This window comes from Polyodon spathula, chromosome 3, assembly GCF_017654505.1.
Source record: "Polyodon spathula isolate WHYD16114869_AA chromosome 3, ASM1765450v1, whole genome shotgun sequence".
Lineage (NCBI taxonomy): Eukaryota > Metazoa > Chordata > Actinopteri > Acipenseriformes > Polyodontidae > Polyodon > Polyodon spathula.
The window spans coordinates 48302101-48329196 of NC_054536.1; the positions used below are offsets into that span (position 1 = coordinate 48302101).

The window sequence follows — 27096 nt, forward strand, 5'->3', positions numbered from 1 at the left end:
CACAGATATAAACCTGTATCACCCAGGACTGGTGACCGTGCTTATATTATTGCAGGGCGGATATCGTTTATTATTTGGGACTGTCTGTTTTTGTGTTATATACCCCGTGCTGTACACATTGGTGTGTATTGCCAGGAAATTATTGTTTGGTCGCCAGACCTGGAAACTCCAAATAAAAACATTTCCAAACCAGATTACAGTTATCTCTGTCTGCTTCTTTCACGCACTTAACTTACTTAAACTTGGCATTCACATAGCCACAGATTCAGGTGGGTCTGAGCTGCTGTGTACATAACTTCAGAATAAGTCAATAACAGTACCTGTTTATTTTGAGCGAATACAAGACTGATCATGTAACATGGATCAATCATGTAGCCGACTGCAAGGTGGAAGCCTGAACTGAAGGCAAATATAGGGCTATTTGATTCACTGGCTGCTCAGAAAAAGCTAGCTAAGTGTAATGTTGAATTTCATTAGCTGGCTATGATGTAATACTTTGTTGTTGACCACTGAGGTGTAAGACCATGGGAAGAGCGCTTTTTTCAAATTATTGTGTACTTGAAAACAACAGAAAGAGACAGATAGAACAGGCTGAAAGGGAACAAAAAAAAACGCAAAACATTATTAACCAATAAACAAAATCGTAAATATCATTTTCGTTCCAGAATGTAATAAATTAATTTTGTTTCTTTTTTTTGTTTGTACCATGATTTATTTATTTATTTTTCCGTTTATCATTCCCTAGTATCAGTCCTACTTTTTTGCCAAAAACTAACCAGACTATAAAATTGAGAGCTTTTCATCTACCACCTTTCCAGTCTTACAGGGAGCGGGAGCTCCATACTCTTTGTCTGGGGCCGGCATTAGTGTATTATGTGGACAGAACTCAGAGTTGGAGGCAGTCTGAACAATTTTGTGTCTGTGATGGGGCTAAGTCCTATGGTGAAGCCCTGTCTAAGCAGAGGCTATCCAAATGGTAACGTGCAAGGCGGCCTTGGCTGAGCCTTGTGGCATTCCAGTTGTCTGCAGTAATTGCCTTGCGACAGCTTTGGTATTTCTACCCATGAGGTAATGGTTACATTTCCTACTTGATAACCCTGATTCCCTGAAATAGAAATGTAACCATTAACCTTCAAGGTTGCTGCATCTATGATTGTAGCAGGCTTTAAGGAAAAATAATGTTGATGTGTGCGTGCAGTCTATTTATGCCCCTGGGGGCGGACATGATTTCGTCACAGGCTCTGACGAGTAGTCTTTGTTGTATTTACTCAGGTTTAAGGGTCTTTAAGGATAAATACTCATGCGGTAATTGTTACATTTGTATTTCAGGGAACCAGGGTTATGATAATAACCTAATGTTTTCAGTTCTCTGTTTCAGCCACATGTTCACTCTTTCTCCCTAAACTATTTAGTTTATCACATCAGAACATCCAAAGAAACCACCTAATTTATTTTATTGTCTCCAAGGGCACTGTTAGTCATTTTCAGTTTAATCAGAAAACCCGATTACGTGCCTTCCCCTGACCGGTCTTGGCTCATTTTCCTTTCTTGCCAGGTAGCTGTGGGAATTTGACAGGAGATTGATTTAGTTTCCAAGGAGGCCTGAGCTGCACAAAGTGCTTTTCATATTGCAAAAGACACCTCTGTTTTTTTCACAAGTTTCAAGATTTATTGCCTGGAACAAAACTGCTTTTTCTCAGGAATCCAGTAATTGATTTAGCCAAAGGACAAGTTTTACAGAGGCCCAAATGCATGCATTTATTGCTTATTGTTGTTCCTTATTTATTAATTTATTTCTTTGTCACAGGGCTTGAAATCAGATGGGTTGACTGCTATTTCCCATTCACACACCCTTCTTTTGAAATGGAGATCAAGTTTCAGGGAGAGTGGATGGAGGTACTGGGCTGTGGGGTGATGGAACAAAAGCTGGTGAATTCAGGTAGGGCAACAATACATGTTGACTGGCAAGTTTGACCACAGTGTAATGTGATGTAATGGTAAAGGGAGGGTGGGGTGAGGGGGACATAGGGCAAAAGCACAATCAATTATTTTGATTTGATTTGTTAAGAAATAGGCAATCATGGATAACTCAGAAAAATGCATAACCCTATTAGGAGTAAAATAACCCCATTATGTTGGATTTTAACTTAGATGGGCCTCCAAAAGGCAGTATTTGTGCAAATATATATATTTTTTCTCAGAGTTTCACATAATCCTCAAGTAAAAAGTATAACCTGTCCTATGTCGTTTTATCTTTCCTGTGCGAGTACATCCATCATGTCAACTAGGATTACAGATGTTCATATAAATAATGTAACTGCACTTTAGGACGGTATGTGTAGGAAGCCAATCATTTTTTGTGTTTCTCTAATTATTTATACACTTTAAACCACGATCTTCCACTAAAAAAGAAGTGTACGTTTTCTATATTAACAGGTTTAGAGACCCCACGTAGACTTGATTACAAATTCAAAAACATTATTCTCTACATGAAGAAAAGTGTTTGTACCCACATTCCCACTCAATTTATTGAAAATGTTCACCGAGCAGTTTACCATGAAAATAATATAACTTGTGAGTCTACATAAACACTTATTAAACAAGCATTTGCTGGACAGTATATGACATGTGCACAAACTACATTTTTGAAAGGAAGTACACATTTGGCCAGTAGTGGTTTTAACTACGTATAGACATAAATTATACAGACAAAATAATGTTTTTTAAAATATTTATTTGTTAAAAATAATAATAATAATAATATTATTATTATTATTATTATTATTATTATTATTATTATTATTATTATTAATAATAAATACAGCGAGCAATTTCCTGAAGATAAAATGTATTTATAATATAAATTAAACGTAAATATACATTACGATAAATGTTACCATTTTAAACAAAAAATACTGCCTGCAATACACTTCGACAAATAAGATGACAACATATTTAAACAAAAAATACTGTCTGCAATGCAATACCTGTTTTTGTTTCTCAAAAAAATACAAATGACGTCCTGTCATTTTGGATGAATCTCCAATGAGAACCTTGCCTTTTAAGTTCTAAGGTTCGCGCATGCGTAGAAAGGCGAAAAACGGCAAACGCTAGCTTATTTCCTGTGATACCATCTCTGAACCACCTCTCTGAGCTACCGCCACTGAAGTGCTATAGGGGGTGTGGTTTCAAAGTCAACATGCACGTGACTGTAGTGTAGGTAGGTAAGGGGTGTGCATGTGGTGCTTAATTTGTGCCGGGGCACAGCCCCTGAACCTCTGGGCTTGCAGTCATAGTGCCGGTATCTTATTAAGTCTGCATTTTCTTGTGCACGCTAAAGAGAGACAGTCCACTGCCACGTTTGAGCCTACTTTAAATTACTTTACGATTTCACAGCTTGAGTGCCTTTAAGTAAGATGACACTGCAGGCTGCAACTCTATTGTCTTTTTTTATACACAAATAAGCTTACTTGATTTGAAAAACGTCATGAACGATATAAGCAACTTCTTATACTACTTGGATTGATTAAATGAGTAGTACACAACAAAAGCATAACAAAAAAATAACAACGGCAACTTTTCAAAAAAAAAAATTGTAGCTTACTTATAACATTAGCCTGCTATATTATATTACACCAAAACAATAACGACCTAGCTCTCTTGCCTTTTTCAATGAATATAATTTAATTAATAGAGCACTAAATTAACAACTATCTAGCCTAAGTTTAATTAATCATTTTTGTTTTCTGCCAGCGTCTTCTGTTGCATATACATCACTGATAATAGTGCAAACAGTGGGTCAAACCAGTGTTCTTGTTGGGTTCTTGTATACGAACTCATGTACGCACAATACTCTTTCAAATAAACATGTTATGATTTTGAATATGCGCTTCTTAGTGTCGGTATTATTGTCATTGCTTGCGTCCGACACCTCGTTCTTACAAATTAAGCACTGCATGGATGTGTTAGGTCTTGTCAATGTTTCAGATTGCACGAGAACAGTCTGTTGTTGCCATGAAAGTAATCTGTTGATTGACAGGTTTGAAAGTTGTACTCGTGCAATCTCTTTGGCTGTGTGAAAGGGTTATGACGGTGTCGTAGGAAATAAATTGACCGGCTCAGTAATGCAAAAGTAGGCAAAAAGTAAGGCGGGGCAACAGTTTGATTAAAGGGGAGGTTCACTGCATGGCTTTTTATTTTTATCTGACCATTTTATTTGCAAGACCTTATGTTGGTGTGTGTTCATGCCACTGTGTTTATGAACTTGTATATGTGTGATGGACAACTCTTGTTTTGAACCCCTGTCTTTTTATGTTTCTATAACATCACTATAGTATTGCAGAGACTTATTTATATATTAAATAATTTTACATGTCAAAATTGTCAATCTTTTATCAAAATTAAAATGTTTCAGTAATATAATCTAATGATGTGCTGCATCCATAATGTTAGTATGACAAGGTCGTATTTTTTCATTTTAATATTAGTATAGCTGTAACATTCAGTTTAGACATGGCAAACGTAGGCCTACATATACTATGTGATTGGACATCCTTCCCCTGCTGCTTGGAGAGCAGCTCCTTTTCCCTGTCCTCCTTCCGTTGTAGTGCTGGCAGCCTTCCTCCTCACAGAGCCGTCACGATACGGAATCCAGATCGGTGTGGTGGATCCCAGCACGGTGCTGCACCGTGAAGTCGAAGGGCTGAAGCTGCTCAATCCACCAAGCAACCTGGCCCTCCGGCTCCTTGAATGTTAGTAACCATTGCAGTGCAGCATGGTCTGTGCGGGTGGTGAATGGAAAGCCACAGAGGTAAAGACGGAACTGGTGCACCCCCGCCACCATAGCTAGCAACCCCCGCTGGGTGACACAGTATCGCCTTTCAGCTTTGGACAAGCCCCGACCGTAGTACGGCAAGACCCGCTCTCCATCCGGCCCCTGCTGGGAGAGGACCTCCCCGATCGCCAAGTTGCTGGCGTCCGTATCTAGCAGGTATGGCAACTCTGGATCAGACAGGGAGAGCATGTGAGCACTGGTCAGAGCGTCCCACAGCCGCCTGAATGCATCCTGACAGTCAGGGCTCCATCAGAAGGGCTCCCTGTTCTTCAGTAGCCGATTCAGGGGAGCTGTGATGTCCGCAATGTGCCACGAACTGGCGGTAGTAGGACGCCAGTCCCAGGAACGCCCGCAGCTGCTCCTGGTTAATGGGGGTGGGCCAATTCCGGACCGCACTGACCTTGTCTGCCTCAGTGCTAATGCCATTGCCCCCTACCCGGTGTCCCAAGAAGGTAACCTCCTGTCTGAGGAAGCTACACTTGTCCGTGTTCAGCTTTAGCCCCGCCATCTCCAGGCATTGCAGCACCTGCTGCAGAGAGGGAATGGTTTCTTCGAACCTGCAAGTTGTCCAGGTAGACAAGACAGTGCTGCTGGGGAATGCCATTCAGGGCTCTTTCCATCAGCCATTCAAAAGTAACAGGGGCATTGCAAAGCCTGAACGGCATCACGTGGAACTGACACAGACCCTGCCTGGTGATAAAGGCAGTCTTTCGCCGGGCTTCAGGAGCAAGGGCAATCTACCAGTAACCACTTTGCAGGTCCAGGTACATGATCCAAGGCGATCCAGCCACCAAGCCCAAGGATTCGTCAGTGAGGGTAAGGGGGTAAAAGTCCTTCCTAGTCACCCCGTTCAGCTGCCGGTGGTCAACACAGAACCTCCACTCGCCGTTCTTTTTACATACCATGACTACCGGGGCCGTCCAAGGGTTTTCAGAAGAATCCACCAAGCCAGCATGCCTCCGGCTGCTGAGCCAGTTGCAGTTTTATCAGCACTGCGTCCCCCATGTCGATTTTGTGCTGGACCAGCTGTGTCCGCCCTGCTTGCTCGGCTTTTGTGGTGAAGCTGTGGCGGAAGTGCATCAACAGTGTAGAGACGAATTCTGGATGTTCAACCTAACCCCAAACAATTCAGTCCGTAAGCACGTTGAGTTGAATCAAGGTTTTTATTTAAGATTGACACGCTTCAGCGCTCTGGAGACCCACTCAACCCGCACTTTATCAGTACCAGGAAAAGCGATCTGCCTGAGTTCCCTTTTACGTTAGTATATATAGCGTTCTCTATTCTTAATATTGCACCAATAATATTCTAGCATGCAGCAGTTAATTTCATAAGATACCTTCCTGTTTTAACCGGGAAAAACAACCCATATATGTCCCTCCCGACACACAAAGTTTTATGATCTATTAATCGCCTTGTTCTGCTACATCGACATTCCTTGCAAACTCCCCCTATCCATCCTGCCCTTATCTTGTCACACCATACAGTTCTTCCTTCCCCCCACACACTTACACCGATTCACCCTGCACACCCCATCATACCTTCATACTTTTATTTTAACCCCTTCAGTCCCCCCTTTTGGTCCATGACCGTATGGTCAATAGGGCCATCCTTCTTCGGAGAATCCTCTTCTATACCCCTAGTCATAGGTTACCAGCACTTGACTAGGGGCATCCTCTTCTTTAAATCCGGAGGGCTGTGTAAGCAGCCTGAGTCATCCGACGTCCTTGTCTGTGCCGTCTGAGGCTTCGTCTTATTCGACAAAACGTAAACAATACCATGATCAAACATACGAACGATCCGAGTGAGGCAATACGACCATAAATGTTCCACCATCCAAACCAATCGGTCTTTGGCCCGAAAGCCCAACTTTTCTCGGAAGAACAAGATTTCACAATCGTTGCCATGTCCTTAGCCTTAGTTGTTCAATGTAAATATGTGATTACTTTCTGGTATGCCTAAGAACTTGACCTGTCGTACCGCAGAAGGCACCACAGGTGTCCCCGAAGGGATCATAATTTGGTATGTGACATTGGTGGGTGTTGGACTTCTGAAGGGGCGGGTGAATACAGCGTCCCATACATCAGCAGCCCATTCAATGCCAAGACCCCCCCACCTGAGTCTTTTGTAATGATTTGCGATGCGAAACAGGCAGTCTGTTCGACCAGTAAATCATTAATATTTCTTTCAAAATGATATACCATAGCAGTTCCCATTCGATCACATCTTTCCTCATGATGAGTAATGTTTACATATGTCATAATAGCCAAAATCATCACCCTTAATGACTTTACAACCAATTGAATAGCCTTTGCATTATAATGCACCCCTGTAGCAGAGTGCGTGATACCTTGGGCATTGTACCAGTTTGTAGCATCATTCTGTTGCCGCTGAAACTCACTGTTAATATTATTCATAGTAGACTGAGGTGCACCCATCCACCCAGCGGCTTCGGATAGTATTTTCCTTTTTTGCCTCATGGGGGGGGGTCATCCACTTGCGGGGTGCTGTGTTGCACATACCTCTTTAATGCTGACCCCATTTGTTTCTGAAAAATGGCTACTAGAGAGGGAAATGAGGAGCAGTTTGTTAAAAACAATCTTAAGGAGTAATCACAGTGTACTGTTACACGGTGCCATACAACATTTTCTATTAGCCCTAATGGTTCTCCTACTTCAATTAGACCATGAGCAGGTGATGCATGTGTATATGGACACGAGTAGCACTGAGGAAAATAATGCTTCCACCTTCCCCATACCGCTAACCCCATCAATGTGGCATTCCTAAATGGACATGTGGTTTCCAACGTGCTCTAATAATTTGGGATCTGAGGAACCGGTAACTGTATAGGTACTCAATTCCCAGACCCCATATGGATCATTAGGTTTGTATGAATACTGTAAGTCCCTCATCATACCATACTTGCTCATGTTGCGCCTATCCCCCTGACATTCCGGATAGAGATAACGCATCACAAACAACATGCAGTTAGTAGCATCAGCCATGCTACTTTCAATACACACACCCCTTTTGTCAAAGGGGCCAGTTTGGCACATTGTACCTGTTTCTTTTGATACAGCTTTGTCTGTGTCTTGTGCACCCATTGTCCTTGATTGTTTTTTTGTATGCACACACTTGTGGGAGAGTTCATCAGTACCATGTATGGTCCATTCCAACGCGGACTTAAACCTGTCCTAACATGCCGCAACGTCATGACCTCATCGCCCACTTCATATTCCGTCTCAGTATGCTTTGCTTCATTCTCGAGTTCCACTTTCCGTTGCTGTGTGTTTGCTGTTTCCTTAAGGAAGTGTAAATGTTCCCCTAGTTCTCTAAGGAACTTCATTTTTGCATCTCGAGCCATTGTCATGGACACATCGTTCATGAGTATTGGGTCCATGGGAAGCCTTATCCTTCTCCCTTTCATAAGTTTGTAAGGAGAGACCCCTGTAGCCCTAGACGGGGTTGCTCTCATTTTCAGCAACACCCATAATATGGTTGATACCCAGTTTCGGTTTTGTTCTGTCAGTTTTTTGGTGATGCCCTCTTTGATTGTCCGGTTAGCCTGCTCCATGATCACTGATGATTGGGGGTGATAGGGAATGTGAAACCGCTGCCGTACTCCTAGTAACTTACAAGTATCCTTCATCACTTTTCCTGTAAAGTGTGTTCCTTGATCAGAGTCGATCCAGGAAGGAGTTCCCCAATGAGGGAGGACCCTCTCAATCAGTATCTTGGCTACCATTAGTGCACTGCAGTCCTTAGTAGGAAAGATTTCGATCCATTTAATAAAATATCTATCATTACCAGACAGTATGTTTTCCCATGTGATAGAGGCAGTGGACCTATGAAATCAATTCTCCCAGGGTCCCTTCCGGGGACTCAGCTGGTGCCACCATGACTTTCCCGGTCTTCCGACATTCACCTGTGCACATTGGAGACAGTTAGTACAAAACTGATATATTGCCTTGGCCATCCCCAGTCACCAGGCCATCTGTTTAATCAATCTCAATGTGGGTTTGTACCCAGCATGCATTGATTCGTGATAAATCTGGATTACTTCTGTTTTGTAAGCTGGGAGCACCACCCATTGGCCCCCATGCATATAGTCCCCCTCTTCATTATCAACACACCTAAACCCTTCATATTGGGCTTTTAGTTCTGGATTGTCCAAGATCTCCCTTTGGATCTGATCCACCTTTATCTCCCCCTCGTTCGTGATTATGGTTACACTGGCTACTATGTGCATTTCCCATTCCTTCCCGTGTATGGCCCCGTCTTTTGTGGCAGAGTCCACTTTGTTATTATTCTCCTCCTCTAAACTGCACTCATTCTTTTGATGTGCTTTTACTTTCAGAATGGCTGTTGTTAACCCCCTTTCATGTCTCTGGTTAACTTGTTCCCAGATGTGTTGATGTTTTATATTGCTTTCAGTAGTGGTTATAAATCCCCTGCGAGCCCATGTAGCCATGTAATCGTGAGCTACTCCGAAGGCATACCTACTGTCAGTATAAATACACACATTCTGGTCTTGGTTTTGGTGTAGAGCCATAAGGAGATCTAGTAACTCTGCCTCTTGTGCTGAACCAAGTGGCCCACTCTGTAACAAACGCTCCGTCCTTCCAATACCAAGAGCCATCAGTGTAAATAGGGAGATCCCCGGGTCTCGCATGTTACATAGCCATGTTCTGTAGGGGTCTTGCATATGTGATAGCCATGTTCTTTAGGGGTCTGCTTCTGACTGCAGTAGACCACAGGTCTCAGCCGTCCCCCATGTTCCTGGCTCAAAATACAATGTATAGTTAGACTCTTGACTGCAACCTGGAAATGGAAATCGTGATCTGGGCATGGAATTCCTAACGCAGGTGCCGAGCAAATTTGCTGTTTTAGGGTTTCAAAGTCCTTTTCAGTCTCTGGTCCATTCTAATTCATCATACTTTTCAGGCGAGGCTTTAAGTAATGTGAATATAGGGCCTGCCAAAATGACATAATCCTCTATATACTCCCTCACATAGTTTGTGGTTCCTAAGGAACTGCCTGAGCTCTGTTACTGTCTGTGGTTTGGGAATCAATGTCAAAGCCTGCTTTCTGTCTGGACTCATGGCCTTACTATTGTAGCTTAGCACATGTCCTAGATACGTCACCTCTTCTTGCAACAATTGCGCTTTCTTTGAATTACCTTTGTATCCCTGTTGTTGCAGTACCCTCAGAGTGTCCTATAGGAGCGATCGTGCTTCTGTGAGGGAAGAACTGCACAACAGTAAGTCATCAACATATTGCAACACAGTTCCATGTTGGTTGTTGGCTAGGGACCGTATTGCCTTTGCCACACATTGATGGAATATCACTGGTGAGTCGTGATACCCCTGTGTACACCTTTCATGGTGAATATGAGCTTCCATTGGTCTTCCGGCCTAATAGGTAGACTCCAAAATCCATTGCTGATATTAAGTGCAGAGAACCAGCTTGCTTCAGCTGGAACTTATTTAAGTATCATGTGAGGGTTAGCTACTATTTGTGCCATTTTTGGCAAAGCCTGATTAAGTCTCTGGTAATCAATTGTTAGTCACCACTTGCCTTCTCCTTTAGGCACCGGCCAGATGGGGCTGTGTGTGGGGGAGTTACATTCCACCACAATCCCTCGGGCCAGTAAATCAGTAATAATGTCTTTTACTGCTGCCACTGCATCTGATTTAACTGGGTATTGCTTTTGGGGAGGGTGGGCGTCACCTTCAATCGCAATAAGCACGCCCACAGCCTTCCCACAATCATTTGAGTGTGTCGCCCATATTTCTGGGTTCGTCCTCACAAACTCCCTGACAGTAGAGCTGAGTGCTTCTACTTCATAGTACTTAATTGCAGCTATACGCCGTATTACACCATTCTGATCAGTCGCATCACTAACCCCCGAGGAGAGCGTACAAGCCCCAGTATCAATGATCAACTTTAACTGTGACATTACATCTAGTCCTAAAATGTTCCCTTCATATGTTTTAGCATGATACATTTCAACTAATGCCGACTGTGTTCCAATTACAAACTCTACCGGTTTAGTTTTAAATGCAATCTGTGTTCCTCCGTTAACTCCTTCAATCATTACATATTGTTTTGTTAAAGGGACATCACATCCAAATCGGTGATTGTCACACGCCCCTGTATCAACTAACATTTTACATGGGTGGCCTCCTACCTCTGCGTCAACAAACATTTTTTCATCCCCATCATCATCTCCCCCCTTTACTCTGACCGTGGCCACCGCACATCACTCCCCTATCTGCGCCTGCAGTCGTCACAACATTCTTATGCATTCACTATAATCTACTTGTAGTTCTTCTGCCGTTTCAGACTTAACTGTAGCCACTGCCACTTTCCCAACAAATTATCTTTAAGTATCAGTACGGCCACAATTAAAGCATTGCTTAAAATTGTATTCATTCTAAAACTCGTTGTGAGTTTGCAGCTGTGAGCTGTGCCTTCAATATCTACTATTAACACTTCTCTGCTGCTGGACAACTGCACAGGCACATTGCATATTGCCTGTTCTCTGGCAACACGTCCAGAATCTTATCTTTCACTACTTCTTTGAGCTAAACTTCTAGCTTCCAGTCCTATTGCATTGCCATTGCGATCCATATTTTATTTTAATCCACTCCTTTATATCAATTCCTGAACTGAAGCTGGCTTCCATTCTCAAGCTGTGACAGATCCTGTCCCTTTTCACAGTCTGAGTTGCACTTTCGTGAACACAGTTTGTGTAACAGGTTTTTCCTATTAACAGGTTGTCCTAATTCACAAATAGGTCAACATGTAATAGCCAACAGACAAACATATATTATATACATATGTAACACCCAGTTCAGAGACTGCATATTATGCTCAACTGTCATTACCTAAACCATGACTATAGTCTTATGTGTATGGTATAATCTTCAGAACCATACAGCTTGCTAGCACGGCCGGCCACAATCACAATACAACACAAACACAATACAACTGTCCTTTACCACACACACACACAAGTATCTCAGTTACGAAAATATTTTTTAATATTCTCATCTAGATCCCTTAGTTTGTTTCAGGTTTAGTCCCTGACTTATATTACAATTGCAACAGCTGCAGTTTACCACTGCACCATCAATAATCACATGTCATTCACAATTTATTAATGTCTCAGTTACCACATTAATCTAGTTATCATCACCTCTCTTGCTAGAAGCTCCGTAAAAAATTAATTGTGACCAACATAAGCAAAACATCTCATATATGTGCAAATAAAACCAGCTAATTCTAGTAACTTTGGTGCTTCATTAAACCAAGTGCTTTCCATTCAAAGAAAATGTTATCTCCCTGTTTAGTTCAACACAAACTAAAACAATCAACAATATGCAGACTCTTGAAAATAAAATGTTGATTTAATTCATTTTTAGAAACCAAATATTATACCTGACTATTCTGTGTCGAATACTTTCGTGCTCAGTCGGATCTTTATTCTTAACAGTTACAATTTACTTTTGCAAAATCATCTGATGCGTCAGGGTCCCAAATCTTTTTTAGTGCTTTCCTTTGGCTATCAGCCCATTTCTGAGTAAGGTATTCCCTCACTCCTTCCATTTTGCCCTGCTATTCTCGCCGTGCAACAATCTATGTGGGCTATAGTCTAACACTATAGTCTTGATAATATAACTCTTCTTGATAATCTCTTCGACTACCTATTTATACTATGGTCCCCCAATCGGACAACACGCCGACTGCCCGACCCTTTGCGGGGTAACTTACGGTATCAGTTTTAGAAAATACACCTTCGTACATTTAATCACATCCCTTGCTGCATACCGACACTACTCAGAATTATGCTCTGTCCCACTGCTATGTAGAATTATACACTGTGCCCAACAGTAGCCTGTCTCAACTCACGCACATAAATTTCGGATATCAGTTCACCCTGGTATTACATGTATCTCACAAATATGCCTACCTGAGACAAGTCCCGGTCAGTCCGCACACGGCAAACACCACCACAAGCATCCTGATCTCCTGACGACTACGCCAATTTGTAGGGACGAATTCTGGATGTTCACCTAACCCCAAACAATTCAGTCCGTAAGCGCGTTGAGTTGAATCAAGGTTTTTATTGAAGGTTAACACACAGCCACAGAGTGCTCTGGAGACCCACTCAACCTGCACTTTATCAGTACCAGGAAAAGCAATCTGCCCAAGTTCCCTTTTACATTAGTATTATAGCATTCTCTATTCTTAACATTGCACCAATAACATTCTAGCATGCAGCAGTTAATTCATAAGATACCTCCCTGTTTTAACCAGGAAAAACAACCCATATATGTCCCTCCCGCCAGACGAAGTTTTATGATCTGTTAATTGCCTTGTTCTGCTACATCGACATTCCTTGCAACCTCCCCCTATCCATCTTGCCGTTACCTTGTCACACCATACAGTTCTCCCTTTCCCCCACACACTTCCACCGATTCACCCTGCACACCCCCATCGTAGCACACCCCCATCGTAGCTTCATACTTTTATTTTAACCCCTTCAACAGCTCCCGCAGATGGCTTCGTTGCTCCAAGGAAAGGCCCTCACAATTTCGCTGCCATACTGCGATTGCTGTCCCGTGCGTCACTTCTTTCATACTTCGGAGCCGAGTAAAAGATGGCGTCTGCCAGCTGGACCCAGTAGTAGTGATTACTGGTGGCAGGGGTTCGGAAAGAGGCTGCTCCTGGTGAGGTGGGGAAATCGGGGTACCCTTCGCCCGGGATGATCGACGGGGCGGCCGCTTCCTCTTACTGCACGCCGCCGGAGCTGGAACGGGGACCAGCCACAGTTGATGAGTCAGGGAGGGGGCTACACTCCGTCGGCCGATGGGCCCGATGTTCTGGGTCCAGCCAGGGTGAGGGCTGGCCCTCCAGGAAGATCCAACACCCCTGTCTGTAAGCCCACCTGGCCCCCGATGCGACGGAGGAAATCCAGTCCCAGAATGCAGTCCTGGACTGGGGCAATCCACACGAGATGCTTTAGCAACTGCACCCCAATGTGGATCGTCACTGTTCCTTTTCCCTCCATCGGCACCAGCTCCCCCGTCACAGTCCGTACCCGGGCAGTGGCTCCTTCCATCAGCCACGGTCTCCCTTGATGCCTTTTCAAGATGTCTGACCACACGATGGTGACTGTTGACCCGGTGTCCACCAAGGCGGTGCAGGTCATTCCCTCCACGGAAACCGGGACGTAGCAATGGTCGTCCATGGTGGTCCTCCCAACCACCAACCCCGAGGGACCCTGCTTCGCTGTGATGGGGTTTTTTTGCAGGGTCCGCTGGCCCCCAGTTAAGCGGGCCCTTGGGCGTTTACAGCACAGCGGCTCAACGGACACTCAGCATGCCAATAGCCAGGCTGTCCACATCTCCAGCACAGGAGGGGTGGTCGCTGACGGACTCCCGGACTCTGGCCCGCTACCACCCTGAGAAGAGCGGCGACCTCGGGGAGCCAGTCAGGTGACCCCTCACAAGGAACATCCTCCTCTGCCTCTATCTGCGCGGTCCAGACTTGTGGTGGACCTCATCCCGCAGGTCCCTGCCGCTCCATGGCCCAGACCACCTTCCTCTCGTATGCCAGTTCCACCGCTTCATGGAGGCTTTGGGGTCGGAGGAGTCTCACTTGCTCCGCAGTTCTCTGGTACCGATTTGCCTCCACAAATTGGTCCCTGGCCAACTCTTCCTGCACCTCAGGGGGCATGTGCGCAATGACGCGGCGCATCAAGACCTCTATCGCCACGGCTAGCTCACGGAGCGTCTCCCCCCTGCTTCCCAGTACGTCCCTGGAGCTCATTGCGCAGCAGCTCTGGCTGGTGGCTGCTGCCAAACCGGCTCCGTAGCGCTTCACTCAGTGCCCTGAAGTCCGCCTGTTGCTTCGGGGCCAGAGTGAGTAGGCAGGGTAGCTCATCCTCCGCCAAACATCCGGCGAGTTGGAGAGCCTTCTCCTCTTCGGTCCATCTTTCCAGACGGGCCACCAATTGAATTGGGCATGGAACGCATTCCAGTCCACCTTCTATTGAACCGGGGTTTTTTTACATCACTCTGCTTGCCGCAATGTGGTGTTGGGATCGCTGGCGCTGGTCCCCCTTTGGATGCGCTCCCAGGGTCTGATGTCTCACACCCCTCTGGCTGTTTGGCCAGTGGTCCTCACCATTCCAGTGGGGGCAGCGCCGACTCCTCTCCAGGTTCCTTGACTGGTTGCCACATCCCACTCTGACATCAAATGTAGCGATGTCAAGAAGGAGACAAAACCGAGCTTCTCGAAGTACAACACTGGCTTTATTTCTCACACAAAACACTGACCAAAATAACACGTTTAAACAATTTCCAGGTCTCAGTCCCTTTTCTCCAGGCTAAACCCCAATGTCCAGCTCCCAGCCCCTTTTATAGGGGAGCCGGAGGGAGGCAGTGCCCGCTTCAGCCAATCCAGAGCGGACAGTTCAAAGTCCCTGACCGGCAGCTGGGGGGAAACTCCCCAGCCCAGGGATCCAGGAAAGTCCCTAACTGGCATCTGTGGGGGGAATTCCCCCAGCCCAGGGAGCCTGGCAGCTGTGACACCCGCCATTACAATATATTACGGCGATATTCACATTCTCTTATCTAGCATCATACTGTCGAATATAGCCGATCTACTTATTAATATAAATTATTCTTACAAAATTCATTAAATTATTTTTTGTTAGGCTAATATCTTATCTACAGCAATATTCACATTCTCTTATCTAGTGGCATACTGTTAAATACATCCGATCTTCTAATTTATATACATTTTATTTACAAAATCAATTTTAAATTATTTATTGTTTTTTAATATATCCGATCAACTTATTTCTTAGGCTCGATCTACTTATTTCCTTGACTCGGACCACTTATTTCCCTTCCTGAACTCGTAGACATTAGAAACAGTGGAACCTCCTCTTTAAATTTTAGGGCTTGATCAACTTATTTTCCGATCAACTTATGTCCTAGGACAACGGTATTACACCGGCATAGATTGTGCAATTTCATGCTGTGTGAAAGGGTATTTTACACACTTGTTAAAATGTTTCAGAGACAGCACAGTAGCTTTGTGTGAAAGTGGTATAAGACTGCCAGTACATTCAATGTTTGTTGGTAGATGAAGCAATGCAGACTGTGGAGTGTGTTTTCATTTTGCCCAGTGAAAGCTCTTTAGCTTGATCACGCATCATATGCATGCCACAAACATTTGTGTTTGGCGGGAGGACAGAGGCTCTAATTAGAAACAGTCAGCGGACGGGGCTGCTTGTAAAAAAACAACCAAAAAAAAAACCAACCAATCAAACAAAATAAAACACATGCCATCCAAATGGAAATAAATGTTATAAAACAAATTGTACAGTCCATTTACCAGAATCATGTTCTGAAAGATGCAGCCCAAATGAATACCCATCACCCATGTACACACATAAAATATGACTGTGATACTAGTCAAAGGGAGGGGAAGCAGTCATGGTTTCAAAAATACCCTCTGGTCACAAAAGAACATTTTTACAGAGGGCAAGCCAGAAACACGCAGCTTCAAGATCACAGCTAAGTTTTTTGTTTTGTTTTGTTTTTTTCCCCCCGTTTACTATCTCTTTAAAATGTGTTGAAATATATTTTGGAAATAGTAACAGTGGATTTGAAAGAGAAATAATTTAATAAAATAATAAACACATTTATTATTTTAAAAAGAAGGATTCATCTCACCCTGATTGAGTTTTAATGTCAGAATCGGTACACTATAACTGTCAGTAGTCACACATCAAAGAACACTTTTTTAATTTTATGCAAATTGAAAACACAGCATAATGTCCTGATCACATTGTCATCTTTCCATTTAACAACGTAACGGCGCATTACTGTCAATAGCGTTGGCGAGGATATTGAAAGCTATAAAAAAGGCTAACAAAATGCTCAGATATACAGCTCTGGAAAAAATTAAGAGACCACTGCAAAATTATCAGTTTCTCTGGTTTTACTATTTATAGGTATGTGTTTGGGTAAAATGAACATTTTTGTTTTATTCTATAAACTACTGACAACATTTCTTCCAAATGCCAAATAAAAATATTGTCATTTAGAGCATTTATTTGCAGAAAATGACAACTGGTCGAAATAACAAAAAAGATGCAGTGTTGTCAGACCTCGAATAATGCAAAGAAAATAAGTTCAGATTCATTTTTAAACAACACAATACTAATGTTTTAACTTAGGAAGAGTTCAGAAATCAATATTTGGTGGAATAACCCTGATTTTCAATCACAGCTTTCATGCGTCTTGGCATGCTCTCCACTAGTCTTTCACATTGACGTTGGGTGACTTTATGCCACTCCTGGCGCAAAAATTCAAGCAGCTCGGCTTTGTTTGATGGCTTGTGACCATCCATCTTCCTCTTGATCACATTCCAGAGGTTTTCAGTGGGGTTCAGGTCTGAAGATTGGACTGGCCATGACAGGGTCTTGATCTGGTGGTCCTCCATCCACACCTTGATTGACCTGGCTGTGTGGCATTGAGCATTGTCCTGCTGGAAAAACCAATCCTCAGAGTTGGGGAACATTGTCAGAGCAGAAGGAAGCAAGTTTTCTTCCAGGACAACCTTGTACGGCTTGATTCATGCCAAAAGCTGCCCGATTCCAGCCTTGCTGAAGCACCCCCAGATCATCACCGATCCTCCACCACTTTTCACAGTGGGTGCGAGACACTGTGGCTGGTAGGCCTCTCCAGGTCTCCATCTAACCATTAGACGACCAGGTGTTGGGCAAAGCTGAAAATTGGACTCATCAGAGAAGATGACCTTACTCCAGTCCTCTACGGTCCAATCCTTATGGTCTTTTGCAAACCTCAGCCTGGCTCTTCTTTGCTTCTCATTGATGAGGGGCTTTTTTCTAGCTTTGCACGACTTCAGCCCAGCCCCTAGGAGCCTGTTTCGAACCGTCCTCGCCGTGCACTTCACCCCAGCTGCCGTTTGCCATTCTTTTTGTAGGTCACTTGATGTCATCCTACGGTTGCTGAGTGACATTCGAATGAGTTGGCGGTCATCCCGGTCAGTGGAGAGTCGTTTTCGCCCTCTGCAGGTCTGTAGCTTTGTTGTCCCCAATATGTGCTGCTTGACCTTGTTCTTATGAACTGCCGTCTTTGAAATTTTAAGGATGGAAGCAACCCGACGCTCACTGTATCCCTCTGCCAGTAAAGCCAGAATTGAACCCTTCTTTTCCTCACTCAAAACTTTCCTTTTCAACTCTTTGGGCATGGTCAATAGTTATTTTTTGATTCCAGTTACTTTTGAGGTACTACTAGCACTGTTTTGCCATCCAGCTGGTCCTGTTGCAAGAGGATAGTGATGACCACAGGAGTGGTTTTTATACTTTTCCTCGTTAAATAAGATTTGGTTCAGGTGATACCCTAATCAGTACCTCATTCAGTAGAATGAAGTGTGCCTGTATTGGAATTCAACAGACATTGGAATGGAATGGCTTGCATACATGTAGAGATGATGATTTAAGAAAAATTTGCAGTGGTCTCTTAATTTTTTCCAGAGCTGTATAGTGAAATGTTGAATATAAATCGAGGGAAGTAATGTTAAAACTGTACAATGCTTTAATTAGAAAGACCTCATCTAGAATATTGTGTTCAGTTCTGGTCACTTCGCTGCAAAAAAAATATTGCTGCGAAAGAGTGCAAAGAAGAGCGACTAGAATTATCCTGGGTTAAAAAGACATGTCATTTGCAGACAGGCTAAAAAAACTGAATTAATTCAGTCTTGCACAAAGATGACTATGTGGCGATCTGATTCAAGCATTCATTGAAAATTTCGACACAAGGGACTTTTTCGACCTGAAAAAAGAAACAAGGACCAGGGGTCACAAATGTAGAATATATAAACGGGTATTCAGAACAGAAAACAGGAGGCACTTTTTATACAGAGAATTGTGGGAGTTTGGAACCAACTCTCCAGTTGTGTTGTTGAAGCTGACACCCTGGGATCCTTCAAGCTGCCTGATGAGATTCTGGGATCAATAAGCTACTAACAACCAAACGAGCAAGATGGGCCAAATGGCTTCCTCTTGTTTGTAAACTTTCTTATGTTCTTATATTCTTAACTCCCTTGGATAATGTTACTGTCTACCGATTTCATGTATTTGAATGGACTTACATCACGCATAGCAGTTTTTAAAGAAAATTTTGAACATCTATCATTATGCAGTTCAAATAATAAGGTAGAACTATATTGCTCTATCAAAATGTGATTTTGGATTTTACACATTATGCATGCTCCAAGCAAAAGTGATTTTTCACCTCCATCAATTCAGCACAGCTGATGGGAGCCATCATGCATGCTCACCATGTTTAATAAATTAAAGCAATCTGTGCATTTAAAAGGCTGATTAAAAGCTGTGCTGTGATGAAAAACACATTAAACAGACAATCCATCCGTAGTGAAACACCCATTCAGACAACACTGCACCAATAGAAAGTGATACTGAACTATGCCCCTAAACCTCAGTAGAGCACATTAAAAACACAATCTTATTAGGGATAGTATTTCACCAGTTTCACTAGTTTGTATGGGTTTAACGAGGAGCTACTCAGAATAGAACCTGGTAACTTCACCACTGCGATGTCAGCGTTTGTCAAGGTTTGCTTTGCGTGTCTGACTAGAAATATAAATACAGAGAAAAACAGGACTTGTACAGCAATGTGAATCATTTATAGTGATTACCAGTAGCCTCATATTAATGTGTATGTGTTTATGTGAAATGTGGCACTAAAAATCATTAAAATAAAAAAAGTGGACAGAACCAGAGTCTTTAATAGTAGCAAATAAAAATACTAGTTGTGCAATGTTTTGAGGAATAACGCATATACTAAAGCTTATGAAGGACTTGTGAAAGTATTTGAATAAGCACATTGCCTTGTAATCTATTTCATAAACACTGCTTCAGCAAAAAAAAAAAAAAAATGGCTTTGCAAAAAAACAATTTTGAGGTGAATAAGAATAATGACAACTTAAAATATATGTTAGGATCACGCTACCAGGCTGTTTGAGCTGGTTCAATATGCACTGGAGGCTGTCGAAAAATCACCTGGGACCTCGGCTGCAGTAGATATGAACCCATAGCTTGCATAGATTGAAGACTAATCCAGCTCATGCCACTAATCTTGAGGCAAATGCGCTCTGACAGGCAGTGTCTGGTGGAACTGCAGTAGCAGCTGCTCCACTACAGCCTCTTCCAGCAGGTGTCTGTTTAAGGCAGTGGTGTTTTAAGTGATGGTTGAAGCAGCCCTAAATATTATAAACTTTATAAACTCTTCTTACACATTAATGGCCAGACAGCATGTGTACTTACGAGCTATTCATTGATATCAGCTAGTTTGTTTATTTTTTTGTATTGGAATGTTTATAAACGTTGTACTGTAGCACTACATGACTTATTTGAAAACATAACATTAACTTATTGCAGGTTGACATTTTTCATCAGTACTAGTTTTCAGATGCAAAAATTTAGATTGGATAAACCAGCCCATGCTGCCTTGACTTTTACAAGACCTCTGCTTCATTTGTACACAGAAATTGAACTAAAAATGCAGCCCATCATTTTTAAGTTTTAATTGGAATAAATTCTTTAACTGGAAGGAGCAGCAATATGCTGCCTCCCATTTTTAAATACTCAGTAGCTGCTGTAACATTACAACGCAGGGATACATAGTTTTGATAGATTAGTTTACTAGGTTGATATATTGATTGTCTTGATTGATAGCTAGTTAGTCATACAAAATAAGGCCTCTGCCATATTATTTTATTAAATCATTGCTACCCTTACTGATAAAACTTTCCTTCCAGATCAGAGGTTACATTAATTCACTTTAAAGCCCTAGTAACTGACAGGGATCTTTTTTATCTTTATATATACAGATGTGCTCAAATTTGTTGGTACCCCTCCACAAAAAACAAAGAATGCACAATTTTCTCTGAAATAACTTGAAACTGACAAAAGTAATTGGCATCCACCATTGTTTATTCCATATTTAATAGAAATCAGACTTTGCTTTTGATTTTTTAGTCAACATAATATTGTAAATAATAAAACAAATGAAAATGGCATGGACAAAAATGATGGGACCACTAACCTAATATTTTGTTGCACAACCTTTAGAGGCAATTACTGCAATCAAATGTTTTCTGTAGCTCTCAATGAGACTTCTGCACCTGTTAACAGGTAGTTTGGCCCACTCTTCCTGAGCAAACTGCTCCAGCTGTCTCAGGTTTGATGGGTGCCTTCTCCAGACTGCACGTTTCAGCTCTTTCCATAGATGTTCGATAGGATTCAGATCAGGACTCATAGAAGGCCATTTCAGAATAGTCCAATGTTTTGTTCTTATCCATTATTGGGTGCTTTTAGCTGTGTGTTTTGGGTCATTATCCTATTGGAGGACCCATGACCTGCAACTGAGACAGCGCTTTCTGACACTGGGCAGTATGTTTCGCTCCAGAATGCCTTGATAGTCTTGAGATTTCATTGTGCCCTGCACAGATTCAAGGCACCCTGTGCCAGGCTCAGCAAATCAGTCCCAAAACATAACCTCCTCCATGTTTCACTGTAGGTATGGTGTTCTTTTCTTTGAAAGCTTCATTTTTTCGTATGTGAACATAGAGCTGATGTGACTTGCCAAAAAGCTCCAGTTTTGACTCATCTGTCCAAAGGACGTTCTCCCAGAAGGATTGTGGCTTGTCAATATGCATTTTAGCAAATTCCAGTCTGCCTTTTTTATGTTTTTCTTTCAAAAGTGGAGTCCTCCTGGGTCTTCTTCCATGGAGCCCACTTTTGCTCAAAAAGAGACGGATAGTGCGATCAGAAACTGACGTACCTTCACCTTGGAGTTCAGCTTGTATCTCTTTGGCAATTATCCTTGGTACTTTTTTTACCATTCACACTATCCTCCTGCTCAATCTGGGGTCGATTTTCCTCTTGCGGCCTCGCCCAGGGAGGTTGCCTACAGTTCCATAGACCTTAAACTTCTTAATAATATTTGCAACTGTTGTCACAGGAACATTAAGCTGCTTGGAGATGATCTTGTAGCCTTTACCTTTACCATGCATGTGTATTATTTTCTTTTTGATCTCCTCAGACAACTCTGTCCTTTGCTTTCTCTGGTCCATGTTCAGTGTGGTTCACTAATGATACCAAACAGCACAGTGACCACTTTTCTCCATTTAATAGGCTGAATGACTGATTACAAGATTGGAGATATGTGTGATACTAATTAAAGAAACAAATTAGTTTGAAATCTCAGTATAATCCAATTATTTATGATCTTTTCTAAGGGGTACCAACAAATGTGTCCAGGCCATTTTAGAATATCTTTGTAGAATAAGCAATAATTCATCTATTTTCACAGCTTCTTTGCTTTATTCTATGACTTACCAAAGGCATGCAAGTATACATGATAAAATAGGTTTTAATTTCATCACTTTTCAGGAGGATTGAAGCATTATTTCAATGAGCTGTAAGGGTACCAACAAATTTGAGCACGTCTGTGTGTGTGTGTGTGTGTGTGTGTGTGTGTGTATATATATATATATATATATATATATATATATATATATATATATATATTGACAAAGTTGGTCCTTCTTTGTGGACTTTGTTCACACGTATGAGCAGGGACAACACAGTAGACACAACGAGTGTAAGTTTTATTTTAAACAGGATGTTACCTGCGTGTTTATTTTCCAGGGAAGTCCAATAATCAGAGTCGTAAAGTTAAACCAGAGTTCACAAACAATCAGGTAGTCATCCAAAATAGGGTCAAAACAGCCAGCAGGGTTATCCAAACAGTCCAGGGTCATACACAATAATGCAATCCATAAATCAACAGAAATACAACCAAACCTTTCAAACCACAGCACAAAACTCTTTCTACTCCCCTCTCATTGTGGTGCTGTCAGTTTGCTCCTTTTATAGGGCTGTTCATTACCCCTTGATCACCTGCAGGTGTGCTGACATACCTTAATTACCTGGTAAGGATCCTGGGTAGTGTAGTTTGTGGTGGGCAACCATTTTGTGAACTATAGTCCTATTGGGACCTCCATTTTGTGTAAGGACAAAGTCCTAACAAAATCTCTGCCCTCACATATCTCCCATTCAGGACCATGCCCTGAGGTTTATCACTATATATATATATATATATATATATATATATATATATATATATATATATATATATATTATATATATATATAATATATTATATATAACTACGTTAATTTGTTAACATTTATTGATGCAATACATTTAAAAGGTTCATGGTCCCCAATCATACAAGTACACAGGGGTTAGTACAAAATAATAATAATAAAAAAAACAGAGCCTCAAATAATGTTTGTGTTTTTTGTTATTGTGTTTCAAATTTTAAAAGATTATGAAAGAAAAGTCTACCGGCTGGTTTCACAGATCCAGATTATTACTAACTGTGGTTTGCTTTACCTAAAATAAGTGCAAATCCGTGTCTCTGAAATCAGCCATATATATTTCATCTGCTTATACGCAGCGCCCTCCCCCGACCCCCCACCCCCCTCTTTTTAAGCATATAATTTTAGAAATACGTAGGTATTTTTTTTATAGTAAATGTGCAACTGTTTAAAAGAAATACTAGCAGGGAAGTTTAATTCAAGCAAGGCAATTAAGTTTATTTAAAATTGGTATATAAGCTTCAAAACTACCACTCCCTCAGCCTGCTGCAAAATTACTTATGGGGTCTGCCCAAGGTTTCTCCGCTACCACTACTTTTACTTTTTTGCCTTTTGGATTTCTTTCCCGGTTTTTCTCCCGGCCATTCCTGGCTTCCGCACACTCAGCACGTCTTAAAAGGGCAGATCTGAGGGAATTAATAGACAGATCTGTTATTTTATTAGGCTAGCAATCTCCCCCAAGACCAACCTCTCAGCCACTCAGAGAGAGGGAAAGCCCACACACCCTCTCTCCCACCTCTTCGTGTCACTGCCATGACCAACAGACAGATATTGAATGGCTGCTGCCCTCTTCCTGCAGCACTATGAACACACCAGAAGTCAGCACAGATCTCCCCTTGTTACAGGGACCTTGACCATAAAAATCACCCTGGGTGCAATTTAGATACTACCATCGTGTGGAGCACCTTGTTCTACTCGTAATGAATAGGGCTTTTCAGAAAAAAAAATACTAGGAGCAGCACTTTGAATACACCAGAAGAGTCAGCACAGATCTCATTCTGTTACATATCCTCCCTCCCTCCCTCACAGAAAGGCACCACCGGTTTATTTGAAAATCCTACACCCCCATGCCTTCCCAAGAGAAAAAATCTGCGTTTTGATGCAGCTTTCCTGCTCGGTGGACAGCCCTGAAGGCATAGGGCTACAGGGCCAAGTACCACCGTGTGATTCTGTCATTGCTATCCTTCATTCGGTGAAGCCATGCTAAGGGAGCATGATTTGTAACTAGGGTGAAGTGTCACCCCAGGAGGTAGTACCATAGTGACTTAACTTCCCATTTTACGGCAAGACACTCCTCGATGGTACTATAATTTTTCTCACGGGAAAGGAGCTTCCTGCTGAATTACAGGACCGGATGCTCACTTCCCCGGACCTCCTGAGACAACACTGCCCCGACACCTGTCTCTGACTCATCCGTTTGCAGAGTAAACCTCTTACTGAAATACAGACTACACAGCACTGACTTGCTACACAGCCTGACTCCGGCCACTGAACCGTATTTGAGGCAGCCTTCTGGTTGAGGTCTGTTAAGGTCGTGACCAGCCAGTCAGCCAAGGCTTTCACCTGAGCAACCAGTGGTCTGATCTGGCCACTCCCTACTCGATACCCCAAATACTCCGACTCACTCTTCCCAATGGCACATTTCTTTGGTTAGCAGTGAGCCCAGCCTCCTGCAAGAATTGCAGTACCACTGCTACCTTGCACAGATGACTTGGCCAGCACTCACTGTGGATAACCACATCACCTATGTAAGCAGCGACTTACTGCTGATGGGGCCGCAAGATGCACTCCATCATCCGCTGAAAAGTGGCTGGCGCTCTCTGCAACCCAAAGGGCATGGTCCTAAATTGGTATAACCCGAAGGGAGTCAAGTGCTGCCCTTTCTCTGGATTCTGGGGTGAGGGGTATCTGCCAGTACCCCTTTGTTAAATCCAGTGTTGTCATAAAATGATCCATGCCTAGATACTCCAGCAACTCATCTACCCAGGGCATAGGATAAGCTTCAGACTTCGATTTCTCATTTATTTGCCTGAAGTCAATGCAAAACAGAGTTGGCCCATCTGGCTTATCTAATAAAACAACAGGACTGTTCCAGTCATTTTGGGACTCTTCTATTACCCCCAGTCTAAGCATTTAATCAATTTCTATCTTTATTACCAGTCTTTTATGTCAGGTTCATGGCCTCTGGCGAACTGGTGCCCCTGGCTCAACTTCAATTTGATGATGGGTTACTTGAGTCTGCCCCGGAACAGGAGAAAACACATCAGAAAAATTCCGTCACCAGAGCCTGAGCCTGACATCTCTGTGTTGGTGTCAGATTCTCCCCAATCTGTATCGACCCTTTTCTCCCCAACACAGAAAGATCAGGTCCCAGGTCTGGGACATCATCTGCTTGTGCCGCTAACAACGCCTCCGGTTGTAACCAGGACTTCAATAAGTTTATATGATAAATGTGTTTCTCTCTCTGTCATTGTGGCTGGCAGATCTCATAGTCCACCCTCCCAATCCGGCGTGTAACCTCAAAGGGCCCTTGCCATTTAGCCAGGAGTTTCGACTCAGAACTAGGTAATAATAGAAGTACTTTACTTTATTCCCTCGGCTGAAGTTTGCACAACCGGGCTCCTCAGTTGTACTGTGTCTCCTGTCTGTGCTGAGCCTGCTGCAAATTGTTGTGCAGCCATTTTCCTACAGACTTAAGTCATTTGTGACACATACCGGACAGTATTGGTCAAATTGTCCTGCTGCTCCACCCACATCTCTCTGACCAGATCAAGTACACCCTGGGGTTTCCACCCATACAACAGCTTGAATGGTGAAAACCTTGTAGAAGCCTGGGGTACCTCTCTGATTGTAAAGAGAAGGAGAGGAATCAGCTGGTCCCAGTAGCGCACATCACTACTAATAAATCTGCGCAACATGCTCTTAAGAGCCTTATTAAAACGTTCCACAAGACCATCGGTCTGTGAATGAAACACCGAGGTCCTAATGGTCTTAATTCCCAAAAGCTTACATGTTCCACTAATTAGCCGGGACATAAAGTTGGTGCCTTGGTCGGTCAGTATTTCCTTGGGGATCCCCACCTGGAAGAAAACCTTCACAAGCTCGTTGGCAGCAGATTTAGCAGACATAGATCGGAGGGGAATAGCCTATGGATAACACGTAGCATAATCCAAAATGACCAGTAGGTGGCTGTATCCTGCCACACTCCTTTCTAGTGGCCCAACTATGTCCATCCCTATACGCTCAAATGGAGCTTCCACTAGTGGCAAAGGCACCAAGGGAGCTCGTGGGACAGCTCTAGGGCTAGCTTTCTGACACTACTCACAATGCTCACAAAAATGTCTGACATCACCATCCAGCCCCAGCCAATAGAACTGTCTCACAAGCCTCACTTTGGTTTTGTTCCTTCCCAAATGACCAGACCGGAATAGTGTTAGCAAGCTGCAACAAATCCTCCTTAAAGGGCTGAGGAGTGAGCAACTGGTGACGCACTTCCCCTGTCTGGGGTAATTTTTCAACATGGTACAGAAGGTCTCGATCAATTTCAAAGTGAGGGTAGGTGGAGGTGCGTCAGGGCTCAACCACACAACCATTAACCACAGCTGCTTGGTCAAAGAGCCTGCCCAGCACATCTTCACACCCTTGCTCGAGCCAGAACTCACGGGAAAGAGCTAAAAAATAGTCTCCCGTGGCTTCCAGCTCAGGATCTGGTCTTCCCCACTTGAAACCTCTCGGACTCCTTCCATTGCCAGCCCTCATTCTTAGCGGCCGGGGGTTCCTGTTTAGTTTTCCAAGGTCTAAATCTATGGCAAAACCAAGTCGGATCATGGAAGGGGAATATCTCTCCAATTACTTCCTCCTTCTTAGCCAGTAGGGAAGACGGGGCTGTCAGGGCAGCCAACCAATCCTTGAACTGCCCACAGTCCTGTCCCAGAAGTGCTGGTACTTGCCTTACCTGCTGGCCAAT

General features: G+C 43.0%; 1 protein-coding gene across 2 annotated transcripts in view; it reads left to right on the forward strand.

Annotated features, from left to right (window-relative positions):
• The window catches only part of fars2 (phenylalanyl-tRNA synthetase 2, mitochondrial), a 225730-nt gene that overhangs the window by 91978 nt on the left and 106656 nt on the right, over window positions 1-27096 (forward strand). For both annotated transcript variants that reach the window (XM_041245345.1, XM_041245347.1), the window contains exon 4: window positions 1808-1939. In XM_041245345.1, coding sequence (XP_041101279.1) covers window positions 1808-1939 — 132 coding nt within the window. The remainder of the gene's footprint in view (window positions 1-1807; window positions 1940-27096) is intronic.